Source organism: Nicotiana tabacum, mitochondrion, assembly GCF_000715075.1.
Source record: "Nicotiana tabacum mitochondrion, complete genome".
Taxonomy (NCBI): Eukaryota; Viridiplantae; Streptophyta; class Magnoliopsida; order Solanales; family Solanaceae; genus Nicotiana; species Nicotiana tabacum.
The window spans coordinates 380,001-399,339 of NC_006581.1; the positions used below are offsets into that span (position 1 = coordinate 380,001).

Genomic DNA, 19,339 nt, shown 5'->3' on the forward strand with positions numbered 1-19,339 from the left:
TCTTTGCCAGTAGTGCCATCCTCCCCGCTGGCTGTATGGGCGGGTTGTCCCTCGCTGCTGCGTTCTTTTAAGCTATGGATTAAAGGAACAAATGTAGTTGAATGGAACAGCAGGCGGGTTACACGTTCCACTGTGCCGAGATGTGAGGTGCAGGTGGTGATGATCACCCCGGGGTATGCGCTAGCGCCCTTGACAGGCACTCCAGAACCCGCCAACGCTCGTGAAAACCCGGGTCGGTCGGTCCTCCATTCATCCGACCGGAGGTATGGATAACGAGGCCACCTTCACAACCTTCTCCCTTCTGTCCCTATGTTGGAATAAGGTAAGGCGGTTCGCTTGAGTTGCTCAACCGCCCCTTAGCCCGGTGCTCATGACGTGCTACGGAACCTCCACCGTGCCGGGGGAGGGGGACCAAGCAGGGCATAGCTAGCGGCATAGGAGCCGACTCGGCATCAGCGGCTTCGTGCCGCACTGGAGTAATCCAATATGTGGTTCCGCACGTTCCACCACTTCTCCGTTCATTTCCAATACTGATCGTGAAACACCATGAGCAGCAGGATGTTGAGGTCCGAAATTCGAAGTGAAATTTTTGATTTGCCTGTTCTTAGTCGTCATGGGAAAGAAATACAGAAATAAGAAAGAGATTATTCCCTTAGAGCTTGTCCAATACCACCAGTACCAGAAATGCATCTCCTTCGCCCGCGCGAGAGACTTCTATGCCAGCCGGGAATAACGGCTCTGTTATGAAAGAAAGCGGCAGACAGACTAATTTGGCCGGTATTCCCTAATGAGTAGCTTTAGGAGATAAAGGTCCCCCTTATATTCTCCACCCATCTGCGGAGGGTTTCCGTATCCGTCTCCGCGGAGATCGTAAGATCGTAAGACATTATCGCCTTCGCGGCACTGGACTATATTTCCGTCATTTCCGGAAAGTGCACGGACAGCCGCCATTTCCCCCTTTCACAATGTTCTCGTGAAGTTGCTCACGAATCAAAGTGTGAATGTCCCTTCGAAGTCTCGCATGCTCTTTTTGATCGGGAGCGGGGTGGGCAATTTATGTCGGTGCTGGCGCCTGCGGCAGCGCCTCTGGAGCCGCCCCCCCGTTCTGGAGCCAGCGGGTTCTGAATGACCTCCCTCTCACTTCGTTCGAGCTGAATTACATCCACCCTCTCACGGTTAAAAAAGTGGTTAACTATCTCGAAAAAATCCATATCGTCCATCCGAAAAACGTGTCTCAATTACAGCCAACTCCCCCTCCCCTGTCTCTTTCCCTATCGAAAAACCAGCCCTACTTATTTTGTTCTACAAATGCTAACCAAGTGACACACTGGGGCCATGGGTCATGAAAGAGGTTGACCCCCATCCTCCTTAACTATGTATGGCTAATGAACTCCTCGCTTTAGTCCGTTCTTTTCCTTCTTTGGGCTCGGGTCGATAGTAGCCGTGGTAGTAATGCCCCGGAGCCCAGCTACCGACCCGAGGCGCCGATCGGGAAAGTCATAAAGGGACGTTAAACGTAATTCTAGAAGGGCCTTCCCGCAAAAAAACCGAGTAAGTGAAAGTTTTTTAGACTAGTCCCACTAAGATGGCGAGGAAACTGACTTCCGAGAGAGCTGCTTTCGCCTCGGTAATTACCTAACGAGAGAGAGCCGATGCAAAAGTAGTCCTTTACGCGAGGAAACGCCAGACAGACTGACCTCTGCTAACTACGTTTTATATAGACTGGAAGCTAGAGAGATACTAAGGTATAGTGCTGCTACCAGAGAAGGCTCTTTCATGCTAGGCGTCCAGACCTACTATACCCGAGCCGCATCCCCGGCACACTTGCTATATCTACTAACGCTTCATCCTAACCAACTATACCTGAGATAAAGCCGTTCTATAAAAATTCAAGACAAGAAGAAAGCAAGAAAAGGATAGCGATCGCTTTGGGAACGTCACGGGGGAGGAAGATAGAAAGGTAACCTATGACACCGGGGAATTACGCTTTTTCTCCCGCCTCAGCTTCGCGGATGGAAGGAGGGCGAGAGCGTAGCACGCACGCTCTATGCTTTTCGCCAGCTTTCCCTCTAGTAAAAGATTAGCTCGTACCCTCTCTCTGTGTCTAGGGATTCCTGGGGCATGAGTTAAGCATATAGTTGATTGCTCTTTCTTTCGATTGAGCGTCGGTACTTTTGGAGTCTCTCTCTGTAGGCGTGCAAAACAACAGAGCCACTGCTCTTCGGGGTGATGAGGTGGACAATTCCTTACTCCAGCTTCAAAGGAGCATCTTTGCATGAATCAATACTAACTCCTCAGTCAGCTGACCTTCGATTTCGGAGATTAGAGCAGAAGAACTCCGTAACGGCGGAGAGGGGTTTCGCCTCGAATCCAAATGATTTCTCTTCTTCTCTTAAGATATTTCTAGTTAGGACTTGATCGAGGGATCAATTGACTCCGAAACATAAAGTAACAAGACCATAACCCCGTGCCCCCGCCTTAAAGGATCCCAACTCATCACCCTCATCTCCAACTTATTCGTGGTTTTAAGGTGCTTTTGACTATTATAAAAACTTATTTGGAGACCAAGGCGAGGGGTCATCTTCGGCAACCAACCGGTGGAGCCGGCCTCCCCGCCGTCCCCCCTGCCCGCACCCTCCATAACGGAAGTACGTAGAAACCTTGATCTGTTTACTTCCTCCTTTAATAAGATCGGGATGAGGAGTGACCTTTTACTGGACCTCGAGGATCGGCTTAAACTTGAAACTGCCTCAGAAGCAAAGAGACGCAAAATAATAGAATTCATGGAGATCTTGGCCTTTGATGAAGATGAACTGATATACTGGCATTCTCTTCCAACTCCGTATCCTAACTCAGGGCAAACTCTCTCTAGATGGCAAAGTGAAAAGTAGAATTGATCTGCACATCCCTCTATTCCAATAGAAAACGTTAGCCTTCATCCATGAGATCGGGGTATCACTACCAGTAGGGGCCCGCTTCCATAATAGACTTTGAAACCTCGCCTTCCCTTTCGATGTCCGATCCCGGATACCATGACTTGCCTTCAAACGGGCTTCACCTTCAAAGGAGAGTAATCGATCTGCGGACAGCAAGGCCAATGAAGATCAAATTTACCGGGGTCTGAGTCGTGTCTTGTCCTTGAGTCCTCTCTATGCCTCTCATGTCCTTCTTTCCTTCGCTTGGGACTCACTAGCACACTCCTTGCTGCTTTCGTGCTTGATGGCTTCTGATGAACCAATGATAGAGATCCTTCCCTAACAGCTGCTGTTCAATCCGTCCCTGAGAGTGAGAGGAGTCGTAGGAATTCACATTGCCTTTTACGGCTTGGAATTCCTATTGTATAGAATAAATGTATTGGGCAATGCCTTTCTTTTCTTGAATTCAAAAATTCTCCGCCTTTTCTCAGCTTGACACCTACTTTAGAACCATCCTTTTCTAAGTACGACAAAGCTTCCTTGTAAACTAAGGCTAAGGCACGCTCGATAGCAAGAAGCTAGTGACTTCTTTCAGGTCATTAACTAGAACTTGCACGAGGTATCACAGTGGGGCCTGTCTTCTGTCCGGTTCTTGGGTCCGGTCGAGCCTCTTTGAAATTACATCCCTGCCTCTCGTCTAACTCGAGTTGCCCCGCTCCTTTGGCAGTTAAAGTAGCTCGCTTCAAGAAGTAAGATTATATCCCTAGGGGTATGTTACGAGCAGAAGTTCTCTTGCTAGTGGAAGTAAGAGTAGCAAGGTTAGGACCGCATATAAATATAATAGGGGGTTCGAAAGAAATTAGATTCCCTAGAAGTTTTGTCCGGTTGGGAAAGCCAGAACTCTTGTAAACCAGCTTGATAAAGGGTAGTGGTAGGGACAGTCTCAGTACCACTGAAAGTGCGATAGTCCTTCAAGCAAGGGACTTGGGCAAACAAAGTCCTTACTCGTATTCCACCAACAACTCGCGTATCGTATAGAGCTTTTTCCTATCCTTTCCGCATAGACTTGCTTCGCACCTGTGTCAAAAGCCAGTTTAGTTTTACTCAAGAGTAAGAATGATAAAGCATTTCGCAAGCTTGAATCCCTATAAAAAGTCCGTCCCAACAATTTAGCCTGAAAAGAAAAAAAGTGGGGTAGAAGTTAAGTTTCTATTGAATTGAGTAAGATCCTTTTGAATAGAAGATGCCCATGAAAAAGAATTTTTTAGAGGAAGATAAAAAAAATGCGGATTTCCCTATTGATTAACCTCTGAAGCGGATAAGATCCAAAGAAGTCTATACCTGCAGATGAAAGAGGAGCTTCTACGTGAACATTTCTAACAGTGGTTTCTCCTCCAACAGTCAAGTAACTAGCACTGGTTATTCCAGCAACAGCTCTTACTGTAACAGAACTAGGACCGTCAACTCCAATTGTAGCAGCGGGAATGTCTTCACCACCAGATATTGCATTAAGAGCTTCTATTGCATCAACGGTGGAAATGGAGAGCAGGCTCGGAATATAATAGCTTGACCGCTTAGGCTCTTTGCACCTAAATAAATAGTAGACACGCAAAAAAATAAGACGCGAAACTTATAGAGTCATAGCCTTCTAAGACTTTCTTCTCCAACTCACTCAATCGATAGGTTGAGGCAATCAACTGGAAATCGACCAAAAGGACCTGTCAAGCCTTAGAAGTCAAAGCATGCATCACATATCATCATGCATAGCTTATTAGCTGTAGTAGCTGCATAGGAAACATAAAGCATATAGTACTTTTCTCCATTGTCATGCATCAAATGGCTGTCTCTCCTCTCTCAAAGCAGGCGAGCTTCAAGCTTGGAAGATCAAGAAAAGCGAGAACGGGAACTCCTAGAGCTGCTGGAGCGCCTAACCCGGCTCTTACCTCCTTCTACCGTCGCCCGCCTCTGATCAGCATTCCAATACTCCGAAGCACACATCAGATACGCAGAGTAGTAATTGGCATATCCATTCTCTCTCCACAATGGCAAGCTCCTGGTTCACACCTAGATCTGGCCGGAGAATAGCAAAAGAAAGATCTCAAGGCTCTGGGAATATACCACTCCCGATACTCTTCCTCCGTCACCTCTATCTCCAAATCAACTGTTTGATATGCTGAATTTAATATCATTACCAATGATTACAATTTAATCAATATATACTAAAATAAAAAACAGAATAGTTTCCACGTCGACGAGTAAAAAGGGACTGCCTGGGATTGAAGAAAACCAGCATCCAGTAAAGCAGAAGAAAATTTTTCAAACCCATTTCGGGACGCTTGTTTAAGTCCATAAAGGGACTGATTCAGGCGGCAAACTGAGTTCTCCCCCTGTGGAGAATATCCGTGAGGGAGAGACATGTATACTTCCTTTTTTGGAACATGTTAAGGCTTTACGCTCTAACTCACTGTAACAACTCTAGGTGTCGTCGCGCCTAAGTTATCATTCTTTTTCCACTGTCTGATTGCAGTAGGGGTTCACGTAGGATGGTTAAGCCAGGAGCAGGACCGAGACTTTGCTTAGCCAACACATCTTCACATTGCCTTCCCTCCAAATATGTCTCAATTCACACCTCCAATCCCTTCTCATTAGCTCTCTGATTCTAAGGATAATATTGAAATGTGGATCCTCAGGCCCAGCCATTGTGCAGCTTCTGTATAGAAACCAGGGAGTCCGTCTCAACCTGAATGAGTCTATAACCCTCCTCCCAGAAGCTAGTAGTTTGGCTAAAAACAGATAATCAGAAGAAAATGATCGGGCAGGGATGCACAGCAGGAACTTGCAAAGCCAACACAAGAGAAAAGAAATATGTTCACCCTCGGCAATACGCACTTGATAATACCCCGACCGCAAATCAAACTTCGTGAAGTATCGTGCTCCACTCAACTGATCGAAAAGGTCTGCAATAAGAGGCATAAGGTACTTGTTCTTGATGGTCACTTTGTTCAGCGCTCTATAATCGATGCAAAACCTTAAACTGCCATCATGCTTCTTCTGAAACAGAACCGGCGCTCCGAACGTTTAGAGTTCTTGGTAAACTCCACCATAGTAGGAGAAAGCACTTCGAGCGAGTTCATGCTATGTGGATGAGGCAGCGAGTTGAATATGAGGGCTTGAAGACAGCTTTAGAAGAGTGCTTGATAGAGACCTTAACGCTAGGGATAAAGCCTTTCTTTCATAACCAAATGAGACTGTCTAAGGTGAGGATCCAAGACTGATGGGTACAGAATCCGGTGGTACTTTTTATTGATCACAAATCGCTTGTTATCGCACTGTACTCCTTTTGCAAGATCAGCTCTTAGATGCGAAAAATCAAATGATGAAGGGGGAAATGAAATGTCGGATTGAATCGCCGAAGCAGGGCTAAGACGAATAGATATGAATGACGAAATGAGGTCTTCCCCCCTTACCTTAGTCAGACTGGCATGAAGCTTACCTGAGGAATTAGGAAGATGAAAGAAAGAAAAGCGGAAAAGGGGGATACCCCATAGACCAAAAGGGCATAGATCGATAAGATCCAAGAAAATAAAATACCCGCAGCAGAATCGGAAGACCTTTAGTAGATTGTTTTTAGGTCCAAGCGGTGAATCAGAAATCTTCCTTACGCCTACAAGCAAGAGTCTCCTAGGATTTCGCAAGGGAAAGGTAGCCAACCTGGGATACGTTGCGGCAAGGAATAGGAAGGTGCCTCTAGCAGATTGCCCTTTCTTTTCCTTTCCTGGGCTAGGTAACCGTTAATGGAATATCCGAGGCAATAATTTTCTGCTTTGTGGAGTCAACTCGTCTTCCCCGAAGCGGAACCCACATATAAATTAGTGTATACATATGCACTTACAGTTACAGATACAGAAGGCGCAATCGGAGCACTAAGATCATGGGGTGAAGGCACACTGTCATTACACGATGGGTAAGGTGCGGAGCTACACTCTAAAGACAGATTCACTAGATTCCGACCTTCCCGCTGCTCTGTATAGTCCTATTGGAGGGCAATACAATACTCTAACGATTCCTGCCTTGGTTGATGATGAATTACCTTACTCCCTTTCCATACCGGGTCTAGGGGTATAGTCTATTCTATAATATACTCTTCTTCTATCACAGAAATAGCTAAATCGGAAGTTAAGCCCTATAAGCACTTCACTGAAACTAAAAAGAACAACAAGAGCAATACCTCACAGGCTAAAGCAGGAACAAGGGGCGCAAGCAGTCTTTATAAGTCTAAACTAAGAAAGACTTACGAACCACTTAGGAAGGATAAGAGCCGTAGCTACAAAGCAAAAGAAGTTGTCGGAGGCGATGCGACGATACTCACCTCAGCCTCTCTGGCGGCATTAGTTACCAGATTCATTCAGTGACAGCCTTAGGATAAGGAAGTCCTTTATTTTCATTTAAGAAATAGGCGGCCACTCTCTCTCTTACTTTCTTTCATTTAGTTAGGCGTGGTAAAGGATCTCGCTCGAAAGAGACTCTTCACCTACTCAATTGGAATGACTCTTACCCTTACTTATCTCTTTACTCAGAGAAGTCCCTCTCGGAGCTATTCCCCGGCGCTGTGTCTTCTTTCTCCTTACTCTGGGAATGAAGCCGTAAGCCGAACAGAATACGGACTTGCTTGCTCTATTTGATTCAGGACCTCTTGCTGCTGCGTCTCTTTCGGATTCGGTTCCTAATAAAAGAAAAAGATTGTTGGCCTGGCTATTCCGATTGAGAATACGGAAGAGGCTATGAAATAGAAGAAAGAAGGTGAGTTCGAACTCTAACTCAAGAGCCCTTACTCAAGAGGGCTTCTCTTCCTCTTATTGTCAGAAGTCAAATGGTTAAGTCCAGTTGGGGCAACTGGGCCAGACGACATTGATAGCGGAGTTTCCGTGGTAAGGTACAAAGCTTTTTGTCTGGGTCTTGGGCAGACGTACTCAACTGGTACAAATAGAAAGGCTCGTCCAGTGAGTGATGACACTAGCGAGTAAACTGCAAAAGGGTCTTGCTTGGTATAATATAAGCGGATGAGTTAGTTATAATTAGCTCAGATGTGACTTCTTTGCTCGGTTTCGGTTGCTTGACTCAATAATGGCCCTTCAAAGTCATTGACGTAATATTTAGGGAACGGTTGAACTCCTTTTTTGGCCTCCCTCACCTCTGAAACTCGGCAAAGCTGCCTGCCTTTCTTTCAATGCTTTAAGATGGAAGTAGGTCGAGTATAGGGCTTTCTCGATCTCCGTCCAGACGGACTTGATTGCTTATTTCATTCCATCTCTGCTCCTGGAAACAAATCAAGATCAAGGATGTTAAAAAGACAGAGTCAACCGATAGATCAAAGAGTCACAAACCTTGCTGCCACCTAATCGATGAATCTTGTCCCCCTTTTGTGGCTTTAGCCCGCTTCTTGTTACCTTGTTACTAAAAAAATTGCGTGCGTATAGAATGGGATCAAGACCAGTAGGTCGGTTCTCTCCCGAGTATCATTAGTGGGTCCACAGACTTTTTTGATAAAAAAGAAAGGATAGGCCCGGGGACCCCTAATATAATATAATTTGATCAACCCTCGACCGCTTCGTAGCCTCTTTCTAGGCTGCGTTTGACTTCTTCAAAGACGAAAGACAACCGGAGTCTTTGCTCCCTGGATAAGTCTCATTCGATGTCGCAACCGATGCTTAAAAGATCTTCTTCTATCTTCTCAGTCTTCGATCGATCATTCTCTGCTTCATAGAGGAGGGGGTTCCCAGCTAACAAGGAAGCGGGATTCAAAATAGAGGTAAATTCTAAACTGGACCGAGATGGCCTATACACCAATTGACCGGCACCATTCCTGAAGAAACGAAGATCGTTGCAAGAAGACCCCCCACCAAGACGTGTAAATGGCAGAAATTTTACAGCAGTAGAACGAACCTTGGGCTTGACATGACAGCACCTCGCGGCTCCCTTTCAAGATGAACAATGCGGCTAAGCGTGCATCTGGGGCGGATGTGCCGATGGATGGAGGCGGCTGCATGCTGCATCTAAGAGTTTAGTTCCATGAGACTGAATAACATGGCCTGAAACGAAGTAAACTCACTTTGCTTAACACAGGGCAGTAGAGCAGGACTTCTTTCTCACCCTCACCCGTCATCCAACATGGTTCGCACCAGCGTTATTTGACTCGCTTAGTCCATCGCTGCTTGGCTCTACTTCAACCACTACAACCTGACGGTTCCCTTGCAGCTAAAAGAATGAGATAGAACACCTTTTCTGACATCAGGAGATGAAAGCAGTCAAGCAGGCAAGAAAGTCGACTATTCGTCTTCACTTCCTCAAAAGTGCTAAAAAGAGCCCCTGGGCGCAGACCCTTCCCCAAGGGACTAAACGCATTCAGTTATCTTTCAAAGAGCTTATTCGAGAACAACCTATTCTAAAAGCAACCTATTTGAATTGGAAAACAGCTTCTTTTAGGGATGACTATTCTGCAGCGGTAATTGCAAACAGAAAGGGGGGATTGGTTTGAATAGCCCTATTGACCAGGAGAGTCAGTATTACCGCAGCTTTGACTCTGTTGCAGGTATGAAGTGAGTTCCATACCATGAAAAAGATTTCAATGGGACCAGGAAGACAACCCACCACTGGAACTTGCTTTGCTCTCGCTCCGCTCGTTCCCACCTGTCTTCTTCCCACTATAGTGAAAGATCTTTCACTTCACCATAGCAGGAACCTCGTGAACCAGGCGTACTGCTTGACTTGCTTTTCTTCTCTTATGATATTTATTGAAAATTCGAGCCTTCGCTCTTGCCTATAATTATAATAAGAGGTCAAGGATCGAGTCGTCTGTTCTTTCACTTCGCTTCTGCCATTCTGTGCTTTCCCCTCGTACTATTAAGGGAAAGCAAGGCAAGGAAACCTTGGTATGCACGAGAAAAGCATATGACACCAACCAAAAGTACGCTTTCGGAATCAGGTGAGTCAAAGGTCAGGAGCTCAATCAAAACTAGCTACACTTCCCTCTCAGCCTGCCTGCAATCCGGTGAAACTGTTAGACGAAGAGGACTTGTCTTTCATGCGGAAAGCGACCCACGGAAGTCTTCTCACTTGGAATAGAGCTCACCAGAAAAAAGAGAGGTTCAAGTACGAAGGCTATTCCGTGAGTTTAGACGGAAGCAAATAACTGATAGTTGTCTGTGCCCAAGGTCAGATTATCGACATCTGTATTGGGGTAGCAAGAAGATGCATTGGCTGATAACATATCCATCGCCCTTCCTTGGTCCGTCCCCATAGCAAGCTTCCTATTGGCTTCTCACCCCGGACGGAGACTCGCTCTTCTCGTCCAGAAGAATAGTTGTCTTCCTGGTTAACTAGTCATTGGTCTTTGGCACCAAAGAAAGTCGAGAAGGTTGGGACGCAAGGTGGTTGTCGCTCAAGCAACTGTGGAAGCAGACTCCGTGAAAAAGTCGTGTGCATCAAAGAAAAGAAATGGAAGGGCTCTCCCTCTCTATCTTGAACCTAGCTCTGCCCAGTTTGGATGAACAAAGTGCGCAATGCGTGGAGTGAGATCACTACCATACCTTTTTCAATTTTTCTAGTGAACATAGGCTTCGAGTGCGTACCAGGCGAGACTATGACTGAGTCAAGCGGACACCCGCTAATCCGCGCTTCCATTCGCAACCTGAAGCCAAGCCATTGACGAGCCCCGAAGGACCTTTCAAGCCTCCCCGCTTCGATTCGTTTGCTTTCCCTTTCTCACTCTGAAAGAAAGAAGAAAGCCTTGCTTTGCCTCCTTCCTTCTTCGCTAATTGAAAGCTAGACTCACACGTCTGCTTATGAAGATTATGGCTTCCTCACTTGACCTTCTTTCTAGCCTTTTATTTTTATTTGAAATGGCACGATGCTTAACACATGTAATTGGAGTCTGTTTCGGGGCTTACAGAAGCTCGTGCAAAGAAGATTTATAGGAGAGAAGTTCCCCATCTCTCTTAGGCCTTCTGTCTCTTGAAAAATATTGTATTCTTTGAGATCGCCTCTGTGTGATTCATCCTAAGTAGCTAACCGAAAAGGAACTGACTGAAAGGACTGATAAGAGAAGAGGCTCTAACTGTTTAAAGGTAAAGGAAAGGAAGCCAGGTGAAATCACCCCTTGATAAAGGAAGACTCCTACAAAGAGTCGACCAGGCCTTGTAGAAGCGAAGATCGATGTCCGTCCCATTCGACGAAGCAATCTTGGACCCTCTTGGTTGCGCTGTGCTTGGATGCACTAGTCTTCCACACGCCAGCGATGAGATGAAAACTGCCCCCATTCAGTGGTTCCCGTGCCACCACAATGGCATGGCATCTAAAGAGTGACCGGAACCTGTCCCTGACCAGCTCGTAAGTAGCATCCCGCTGCTGGTCGGCACAGCGGGGCGTCAAAAGCAAGTCTTTTTTGATTGCCCCGCGGACCTTTTCTAAAAGCACCTTGGGTCGGAGGCTGGTTGTAAAGTAAAGAAGGGTGGTGCGCTTTCGAATTCGATTTCTTTTGATAGAAAGAAGAACCCCGTCCCACGAGCGGAGGGAGGTCCTGGGTCGTATCGTTTTTCAACTGTCCGCTGGTAAATCTGGTCTAGCACTACAATGTCTCGATTGTGCGGCGCTATGAAAGAGAAAAAGAATTCTGCCTCGCTAGCCTTTTCACCTCTTCTCTTCCGTCGGTCTTGTACTGAGCCATCAGAATAGGGATGGTGCCAAGAAAGGAAGTTTAATCTATATCTGTAGAACGAACAAAGCAAAAATATTCAAATAAAGAATTTGTGAGGGAATGACTATTCATCTATTGTATTTTCATCCAGGCAAGAAAAAGTCTATGGAAAGATGCTGTATATGTCGCAGCCTTCTTAAACAAAATGAACGAAGGCCCAAGGGCTATAATTGGTGTACTATCCAAAGACAGAATAGAAAAATACAAATAAGAGAGGCTTTCCCAGAGCCTTCTTTTCTATGGGGTGGGAATCCAATAGGGATTCGATTCCTCCTCTCCCGAGTGCCTGAACGCGCTATTTAACCTCTCAGGTAGGTCAAATGGCATTCCGCTTACTGACCTAATCGACTGTTAGGCCTACGGGCTTTTATCCATCAGACATGAATGAAAGGGGATGACACCACTCTAATGATTGGAAAAATCCTTAATATCATAAAGCAACATATCATAAAGGAAAGGTCTTTTTCTTAAAAGCTTCAGTAATAGCAAAAGCAGCCTATCTGGAATGGCCTACTCGTTACTCAAGCAAAGCTGTATGCAACCGCATAGAGGAAGTTAAGCCAATCCCTCTATTTTCATCTTTTAAGATTCGGAAAAATAGAACATGCTCTACCCCTTCCTTCGATTGCTTTCATTTTTGGCCCGATCAGGCTTCATCTTCTTATCGGGATAGCCATTTAGCTTGGTTTCTTGGGACTAGCCTTGAATACTAGCCATTTTATCATCGCATCAAGAGGGCTTTCAGAGAGAGGGCTCCAACCCTCTATAATCGAGTGATGGTGGAATGACCAATCCAGTTCCCTCAGGCTGGCTTTCTTCAAGGGAAGTTTTGTCCTGTCCGCTAGGACTGGTCTAAATGTGCGGGATCGATACATCGGTAGGGAGGCTCGGCCAAGCATCACGGTAGCAGAGCCATAGGGCGCTAAAGAGCTGAGAACAACCGCACTCAGCACACCTCTGAATTCTTCTTGACACGTGGCAGTCATTGACTTGATGTGGTAACTTTACATTCTTTAAGCTTTAGGCGAACTAAACGATTGACTAGAATCAATTACCTTATTGCGCTCTTCGCCTTCTTTCTATCTAGCAAACCTAAGAAAGGAAAGGGACAAAAAGTGGGATTAATCCTGATTTCTTTGGTTAGTTCTTGTCATCACATAAAACTAGCGTTCTATGAGTAAAATCCATTCTCTAGCGGATTCCCATATGCTGAGATAGTCCGATTAATCCAGATGATAAGGGAATGACTGATGAGACTACCGATACCTTTTATCGAGTAAGTCATACCGAGCTTGGTGAAAGATAAAAAATGGTACTAGCTAAAGAGAAGGATCAGAGAAATTTCTTTAAACTCTCATACAAAGGGGAAAAAAGCTACGGTTGAAAGATCACTGGGTTTAGGAGGAGGCTAGGTTAGCCGAAAGATGGTTATCGGTTCAAGAACGTAAGGTGTCCCCCCCTTATATAAGGAAGTAACTTTTTCTACGATGTTAGAGATCTTTGTCTCGCAGAGGGTGAAATGGCGATCTGTTAACCGCCACTCCTTGGACGAAATAAGGTCTTCCCATTGTTTTTTCTCTTAAGTCTCTACAGCAGAAAAAATTGCATCCTGCGAGATCTCTTCTTGTACGACAAGAGAATGGTGGGGATGGGGAGCAGGCCCCGGCCGGGGGGCATGGGAAGAACCAGGCTGATCCGGGTATGTGTTTGCACCATAAAGAAAGAGCAAATAAAGAAGAATCCCCCTCCCGACGACGGCTTGGAGATGACTCGAATGGAAAGACTGCTCCGTCCCCTCACCCTACTTCTAAAGATAGATAAAAAAGAATGGAATGACCGTCCCTCCGAGACCGGGTATGTAATAGAATCATTTTTAGCTAATGCCAATGTCGGGGCGAGGGCCGGCTATCATGCGTTATAACATCTTGAAGGGGTTATTCTATTGAGTTTAGCTTTAGCAGAATCAGTTTCACAAAATGGTGTATATATAAACATATAGTGAGAGAAAGGGGGCAAAAAAGACTGATTCAACGAAATGCTTGGGGACTTCTCATTTGTGGGGAATAAAACTATCACGCAACTTGCATTCCGGTTTTCGAAGGATTCCCTATTGCTGGCATAGCAGGGACTAGAGAAAGTCTAGTTGCACGGAAATTGCCTGCCGGGCAGAGGGGTCCAATTAATTACACAATTTTTTATTAACGAGATGGCTATCAAAAATTCTCCTATTTTTTTTTTCAGCCCTCTCTACGCCTTCAACAATGAGATTTCAAAAGACGATTCTTTCTCCACTGCTTCCTGACGAATGATTGATAGGAAAAGATTGCCTGGGCTTCCCTGCATCCGATCGACTCATACTTCCCAGCCCTGTAACTTCAACTTAGACTTAGGGCTGGCCTTGCCTCATTCTTGAAGCTACATTCTCTTCCTTAATCGACCTTCCCTACTTCAATCGACCTATACTTCATCCTACCTACTGAAACCATCTTCTTTCTTAGCCTTCGTCTTAGCTTTCGGCTTAGGATTCTTCTTAACCAACTCATCCTTCTCCGACATCTTACTGACTTTCCCCCTCACCCTTTTTTAAAAGGTTAAATTCATCAAGCACTGCATAAATGGCTTCGTAGGGCGACCCCCTCTCCGCCCTTATGGCGTTTGGCCATCGCTCCAGCCGTAATGCTTTCATTAACTCTTGGCAGCTTTCCTGATCCACCAGTTTAGTAGGTGGCTGGAACAGCCTTTCGACCACCGGATCCCGTGCTTCCTCGTTTTTAGCTAGGATTTCAATAGCGCGCCTTTTTCCAACTACCAAATCATTTAGACTCAAACCGGGCGGCTTTATGCTTTCGACCGGATCTAGAAATAGATTTCGGATGTTTTCCTTCCAGAAATCTATTTCGGAAGAAGTGAGTGACCCGAAATCCACTTCTTTCGAAGGAGGTGAAGAAAGAGAAGACGAGCAGGAGTGAAAAGAGGTATCTGCCTCGCTTCCACTGGAAGGGCGGACCCGCTTTGAATCCGAAAGCGAAGGAGGTGTGTCGGCCTCGGTTTCCTTTCCATGCGTCCCGTTCCTCTCCCAGCGGACTACTCACCTGGGCCTCTTTAGAGTCCTTTGAGGAAGGGGAGTCGTTCTCAGGTCTCATGTGCAAGCTGGAATCCAGTTCCAAACCAACAAGAAAAACCAGAACGAAAATAGGAACCTCCCAACCAAGAAGCCGACTTAAGAGAACGCGGAACGACCTGACCAGTAGCATTGATTTGAGTTTTCCCCAAATCAGACTCAAATCAATGCCGAATACAAGAAAGAAAAAATAGCTTACGGTTAATACGGAAAAAAGTAAAAAGACAACGATAGAAATTCGAACTCTAAGATTTTTACATATAAAATGCGAAAGAGTTTTTCTCAATCTTCCGAAAATTTGCTGTGGGTTGAATGGGAATAACATGCTGTTTTTCTGTTCAAGTTATTTGGTACAAGAAAGACATCAGTAATGACCACATTGGGGCCTCACAATTTCCGTGAGAGATCCGATCTCGGTTGTTTTCAACTTTATCTCCTTCTCAATCGGTATGGCTCTTGGAGGAAAGTGGATCCAGGTTGCTTTCCCAACCCAACGGATCGTAACCTTAGGGCGACAGCCGAACCACGGTTAGTCACCCCCGCCAATGGATCTATTCTTCTCTTCCGCGAGTGAGTAGGTGGGTACACTGAACACCAACTCCATCTTAATGAAGAAAGGGATAAGCAACGACACCTGTGAACTCGGATAACCTTGTGGCATAGCGTCGAATCTACTCTACCCTACGCTACCATCTTTCTTCCTTGTGATTCAACCACGGCGGATATTTAGTCAACTGCGGTTACGCTTACACCAAGAACTCCTATTCTATTGCATCAAGAGCTGATTCAATTGCAGCACTTACTGTAACAAGAAGAGCGTGAACTCATTCTCAAGCACTTGCAGCGGCTGGCTTTTTTTCTTACGATATTTAGTAAGGCTAGGTTCAATAGAGACAATCCATTTATTCATAGTAGCTGTCCAACGGGAAAACTCTTTCAATCAAGCAAGTAAGCCAAGCAAGGCAAATCGCCAATCGATTTGCCGATCCAACTACGGACAAAACACCACGCCCACAGGCTCGGCCGAACCGAGCCGCCCAGGCCGCAAGCGACAAAGAGGCAGATTCTCAGACTGAAGAAGCAGTGGCTACCATTGCTGAAGTCCAGCATCAGGAACAGCCTCAAGCTGGTGGCCCAGCCCAAGAAGCTGCTGCTGAGCCCGTAGAGACTGGAGCCAAGCCTGGAAGGGCGAACCAAGGAACTCAGACTGTGGAGCAGCAACCTGTGATCCATTCGGTTAACCACATGTTCTTTTTACTCGCGAAAATGGTGCCTTTAAAAGCAAACTAAGAGCAGGGAAGGAACTATGGCCGGCATAAGCTCACCAATTAGGATGCGTGACTGACGCATCTTTTTTTTTCAAATGATCTGGGCATTTTCCTTTGGGCTGGGAGGGCTTCCACTAGGGAAGGGCACCTGCTCTCCAATTTCTATTCTTTGTTATCTGTATCGAACTTATCTGTTCCAAACGCGAGAGTCATTCTTTCGATTCAGTAGAGCGAGAATCCCCTTTTTAGGAGTATACCGGGGCCATTCTTCTAAGAAATAAGAAAAGTAGGGCAATAGTTGACTCTTCACACTTACCCCATCTCAGCTTTCATTGAAAATCTCGTCAATAAAATGATCAAAAACCGTTCGCTTCTCCCTTCCTCTCCTCTCTTTAAACTGAGAAAGAAGAAAGAAGGACCGAGTCTTGCAGATCTGCTGCTTCAGATTCATCGAGCTGGGTGCTGCTTCCTTCTCCTAGTTTTGTGTGTCTTTTTCGGCGATCTCAATGTATTTCAGATTCTGCTTTCATCTTCAGATGAAGGAGACATCATTAGCTCACTTGTCTTGGTTTAGTCTTTCTACCCTAAAAGCGTAGAACAGACTCATTTGATGTAGGGATCGGGGAATGAGCTTCACAACAAAGAGTAGAGGCGAATGGTTCGAAAGTAGATGCTAGTGGTTCAAATCATGTATTAAGCCAACCCATTCTTTCTATCTATTCTTTTTATCAGTAAAGAGGTGCCTCGGGCTCTTTTCCAAGGGGCAGAGGGTATTGAGAAGTAGGTAGAGAAGGAAGGAAAGATCCCTTTAAAAGCCGCAAGCAAGCTGCATATCTTTCTTCTCTTTTCAAAGATGGGGCTGATGGGCCCCTGCTGAGATTCATTCCTCGTATCATCTAGGAGTGAATAGGGCTTACGGAACAGCAACTGAATATCTACTTTTTTTAAGCGAGTTGACCTGAGGACCTCTTTTTTACTATGTATAAAAAAGACTCCATCGTAATAAAGTGGGTTTGGCTGCTAATAACTAAGGAGGTCATCCGCTCACCAATTAGGTTGTGTTGAGCATGAATTCTGTGTTCCACTTGGGATGCGAGACTCTCTCTTCTATATTTGTATCTTCCTTCCTATTGTATCTTCATAGTAGATCGCTCAGCCTGATTCTACTTAAAGAGAGGAGGGGCATAAGTTCTACAAAATGTGTATGTTAAGTTAAGCATGACGATTGGTTCCTTGCTTCAAACATGACTAGATTGAAGGCATTCTGCCAATAACGTTTGAATAAGACGAAGGCAATAGGCGTCACTGAACTAGGTACTTTCCGACCAACTGCCCAAACGGAAAATGGGAATGAGCAACTCCAACCAGCTTTTTTGAAGATGTCTGCTGCGGATGTTTCCTATGGTTTACGGGCGAGAGAAGAGAGCATCACATCAAGTCAATATCAATAGAAAGAGGTGCTTCTAACTAATTCTGTCTGAGCCTTGAATGAACTACATTCTCTTCGATCCCTTTCCGGAACCAGCCCTAGACCTCTTCTTTTGAATGTTTTCCGGGGCTACTTTTTCAGTCGCAGGTGCTGCTACAACTAATTGGTTCTTCAGTTGATTGGTGAACAAAGGAATTTAGTACGGAACAGTAAAGAAATATAAGAACATGACTGTCGACAGCTTTCAAAAGAAAAAAGGAGTGAATAGGGCTTATGGATCATCAACACACCGGCTAAGAAAAAGTACGTAAGGGATACGCCTTCCAATTCTCATGTCTTAAGCACGAGAGATTTGTTCAAATTTTGTGGAATGAGATACTTCACCAAGGAAGTAGCGCCTGACCTTTACCTTTAAGGTTCCGATTTTAAGGCTTTAGGTCCAGCAGAGGTAAAATCCTTTGATAAGAGCTTCCGATAATATTTTGAGTTCTCGTGCCTGTCCTGGTCTCTGGTAGAGATCCGAGAATTTTAGTAGTTTCCGCGAATATTAATGATTCTACAGTGGCATAGCTCCAGACATGGGCTTCTTCCCTTCATTATATGGCTAGCCGGATGTTTAGCAATAGGGTACCCTTACTTAAGTATCTCGGCACTTGGGCATAGTATAGGTTTGCCACTTAATCCACTATCAATGTATCAATGGTGGTGGTCCTTCTGGCAAGAAGAATATGAATTGGATAGTCATAGACTGGGTTGACCACTAAATCCACTAGTAACGGCATGCTGGCTAGAAGCATAGGAATTTCTAAGGTTTGTTTGTATTATATGTTGCTATTACCAGCAGGGTTTTCCGCGAATGTAAGTTGTTTGACAGCTTTACGCGAATCCACACTAGCTAACTTTACACATATGGACTCCATGGTTTATTAGAGGAATTTTATTCAGGAACCTCCTATAACCATATTTTCCCCATCCCTGATGATGAAATGGATAGTTTAGCTAATTGATGTGCCACCCTCTTACCATTGAGTATCAGCATTCAATTAGAAACTTCAAAAGAAGAAATTAGAGCTTTAATATCATCCACAATGTGTCCAATGCTAGGCTCGGGTCTTGTTGGAGCACGGCTCCCACATTGCACTGCCTGTCTCCACATCTATTCGGTAAAAGAAAGCTTCCAATGCTAGCCTCATTCCATAGTAGACAGCCCAAGCTTCGACAACTCCAGCATCAGTGGCGTGGAAATGACTCTTTGACATAGCTGAAAAGATGGTGCCAATTCAGTCCCTTAGTCCGGAACCTAATCCAGATGCCTTAACCTCCTTTCAAAGAGCTCTATCACAATTGACTTTAAAGCAGTCATTCGAGGCAAAAGGGAAACTATAGCTTATCGCTAATCGCTTATACCCGTCCGTCCTGATAGTGAGCTCCTCTCCTTACAGTCAAGTGGCTTTCACTCCTTGACTAACATTTTCTATTCCCCTTCGACCGGTCGTAAAAGGAAAGGAGAATAACTGAGATAGTATGCTATGCGCAGACTGACTTGCTGCTTGCTTTCTTTGAGGAATTTTTGAGTGAAGGGCGATGCCAGTCAATTGAGACTCTTTTTACTACTTAATACATAGCAGACTTTCATCAATCATAACTCAATTCCCGTCTTCTCTAGTGGGAATTCTGATCCCGAATAACTAAATAGCGTCAGTGAGGATGCCCATGCCCAGTCCCAGTAGCTTCTCTTTCAGCTTCTTAACCGCGTGGGGCCTTTGGAGAAGCAAGTAATCCATTTCTATCTCTTTCCTCAGGTATTAAGGTTCCTGCCCTTCTTGTGTCACGAGCTTTTTCCATTCTCTTTCT

At 45.2% G+C, this 19,339-nt stretch overlaps 7 protein-coding genes across 7 annotated transcripts in view; 1 reads left to right on the plus strand and 6 right to left on the minus strand.

The window, feature by feature from the left end:
• Positions 1-273, plus strand: part of orf109c (hypothetical protein) — a 330-nt gene extending 57 nt beyond the window's left edge. Inside the window, exon 1 of the mRNA in view lies at positions 1-273. This exon is cut by the window's left edge and continues 57 nt beyond it. Within this exon, the coding sequence (YP_173490.1) occupies positions 1-273 (273 nt within the window).
• The window catches only part of nad7 (NADH dehydrogenase subunit 7), a 5,291-nt gene extending 4,676 nt beyond the window's left edge, over positions 1-615 (minus strand). Inside the window, exon 1 of the mRNA in view lies at positions 473-615. Coding sequence (YP_173488.1) covers positions 473-615 — 143 coding nt within the window. The remainder of the gene's footprint in view (positions 1-472) is intronic.
• A 1,350-nt stretch (positions 616-1,965) lies between these two features.
• Positions 1,966-2,277, minus strand: orf103e (hypothetical protein). The gene has a single exon. The coding sequence runs from the start codon at positions 2,275-2,277 to the stop codon at positions 1,966-1,968; it is 312 nt and encodes a 103-aa protein (YP_173491.1).
• Positions 2,278-2,407: 130 nt separating this feature from the next.
• Positions 2,408-2,785, minus strand: orf125g (hypothetical protein). The gene has a single exon. The coding sequence runs from the start codon at positions 2,783-2,785 to the stop codon at positions 2,408-2,410; it is 378 nt and encodes a 125-aa protein (YP_173492.1).
• A 2,677-nt stretch (positions 2,786-5,462) lies between these two features.
• On the minus strand, positions 5,463-5,888 carry orf141 (hypothetical protein). The gene has a single exon. It carries the CDS (start codon positions 5,886-5,888, stop codon positions 5,463-5,465), a length of 426 nt encoding a protein of 141 aa, YP_173493.1.
• A 6,456-nt stretch (positions 5,889-12,344) lies between these two features.
• orf102 (hypothetical protein) lies at positions 12,345-12,653 on the minus strand. The gene has a single exon. The coding sequence runs from the start codon at positions 12,651-12,653 to the stop codon at positions 12,345-12,347; it is 309 nt and encodes a 102-aa protein (YP_173494.1).
• Positions 12,654-14,480: 1,827 nt separating this feature from the next.
• Positions 14,481-15,113, minus strand: orf210 (hypothetical protein). The gene has a single exon. The coding sequence runs from the start codon at positions 15,111-15,113 to the stop codon at positions 14,481-14,483; it is 633 nt and encodes a 210-aa protein (YP_173495.1).
• Between the last annotated feature and the right edge of the window lie 4,226 nt (positions 15,114-19,339).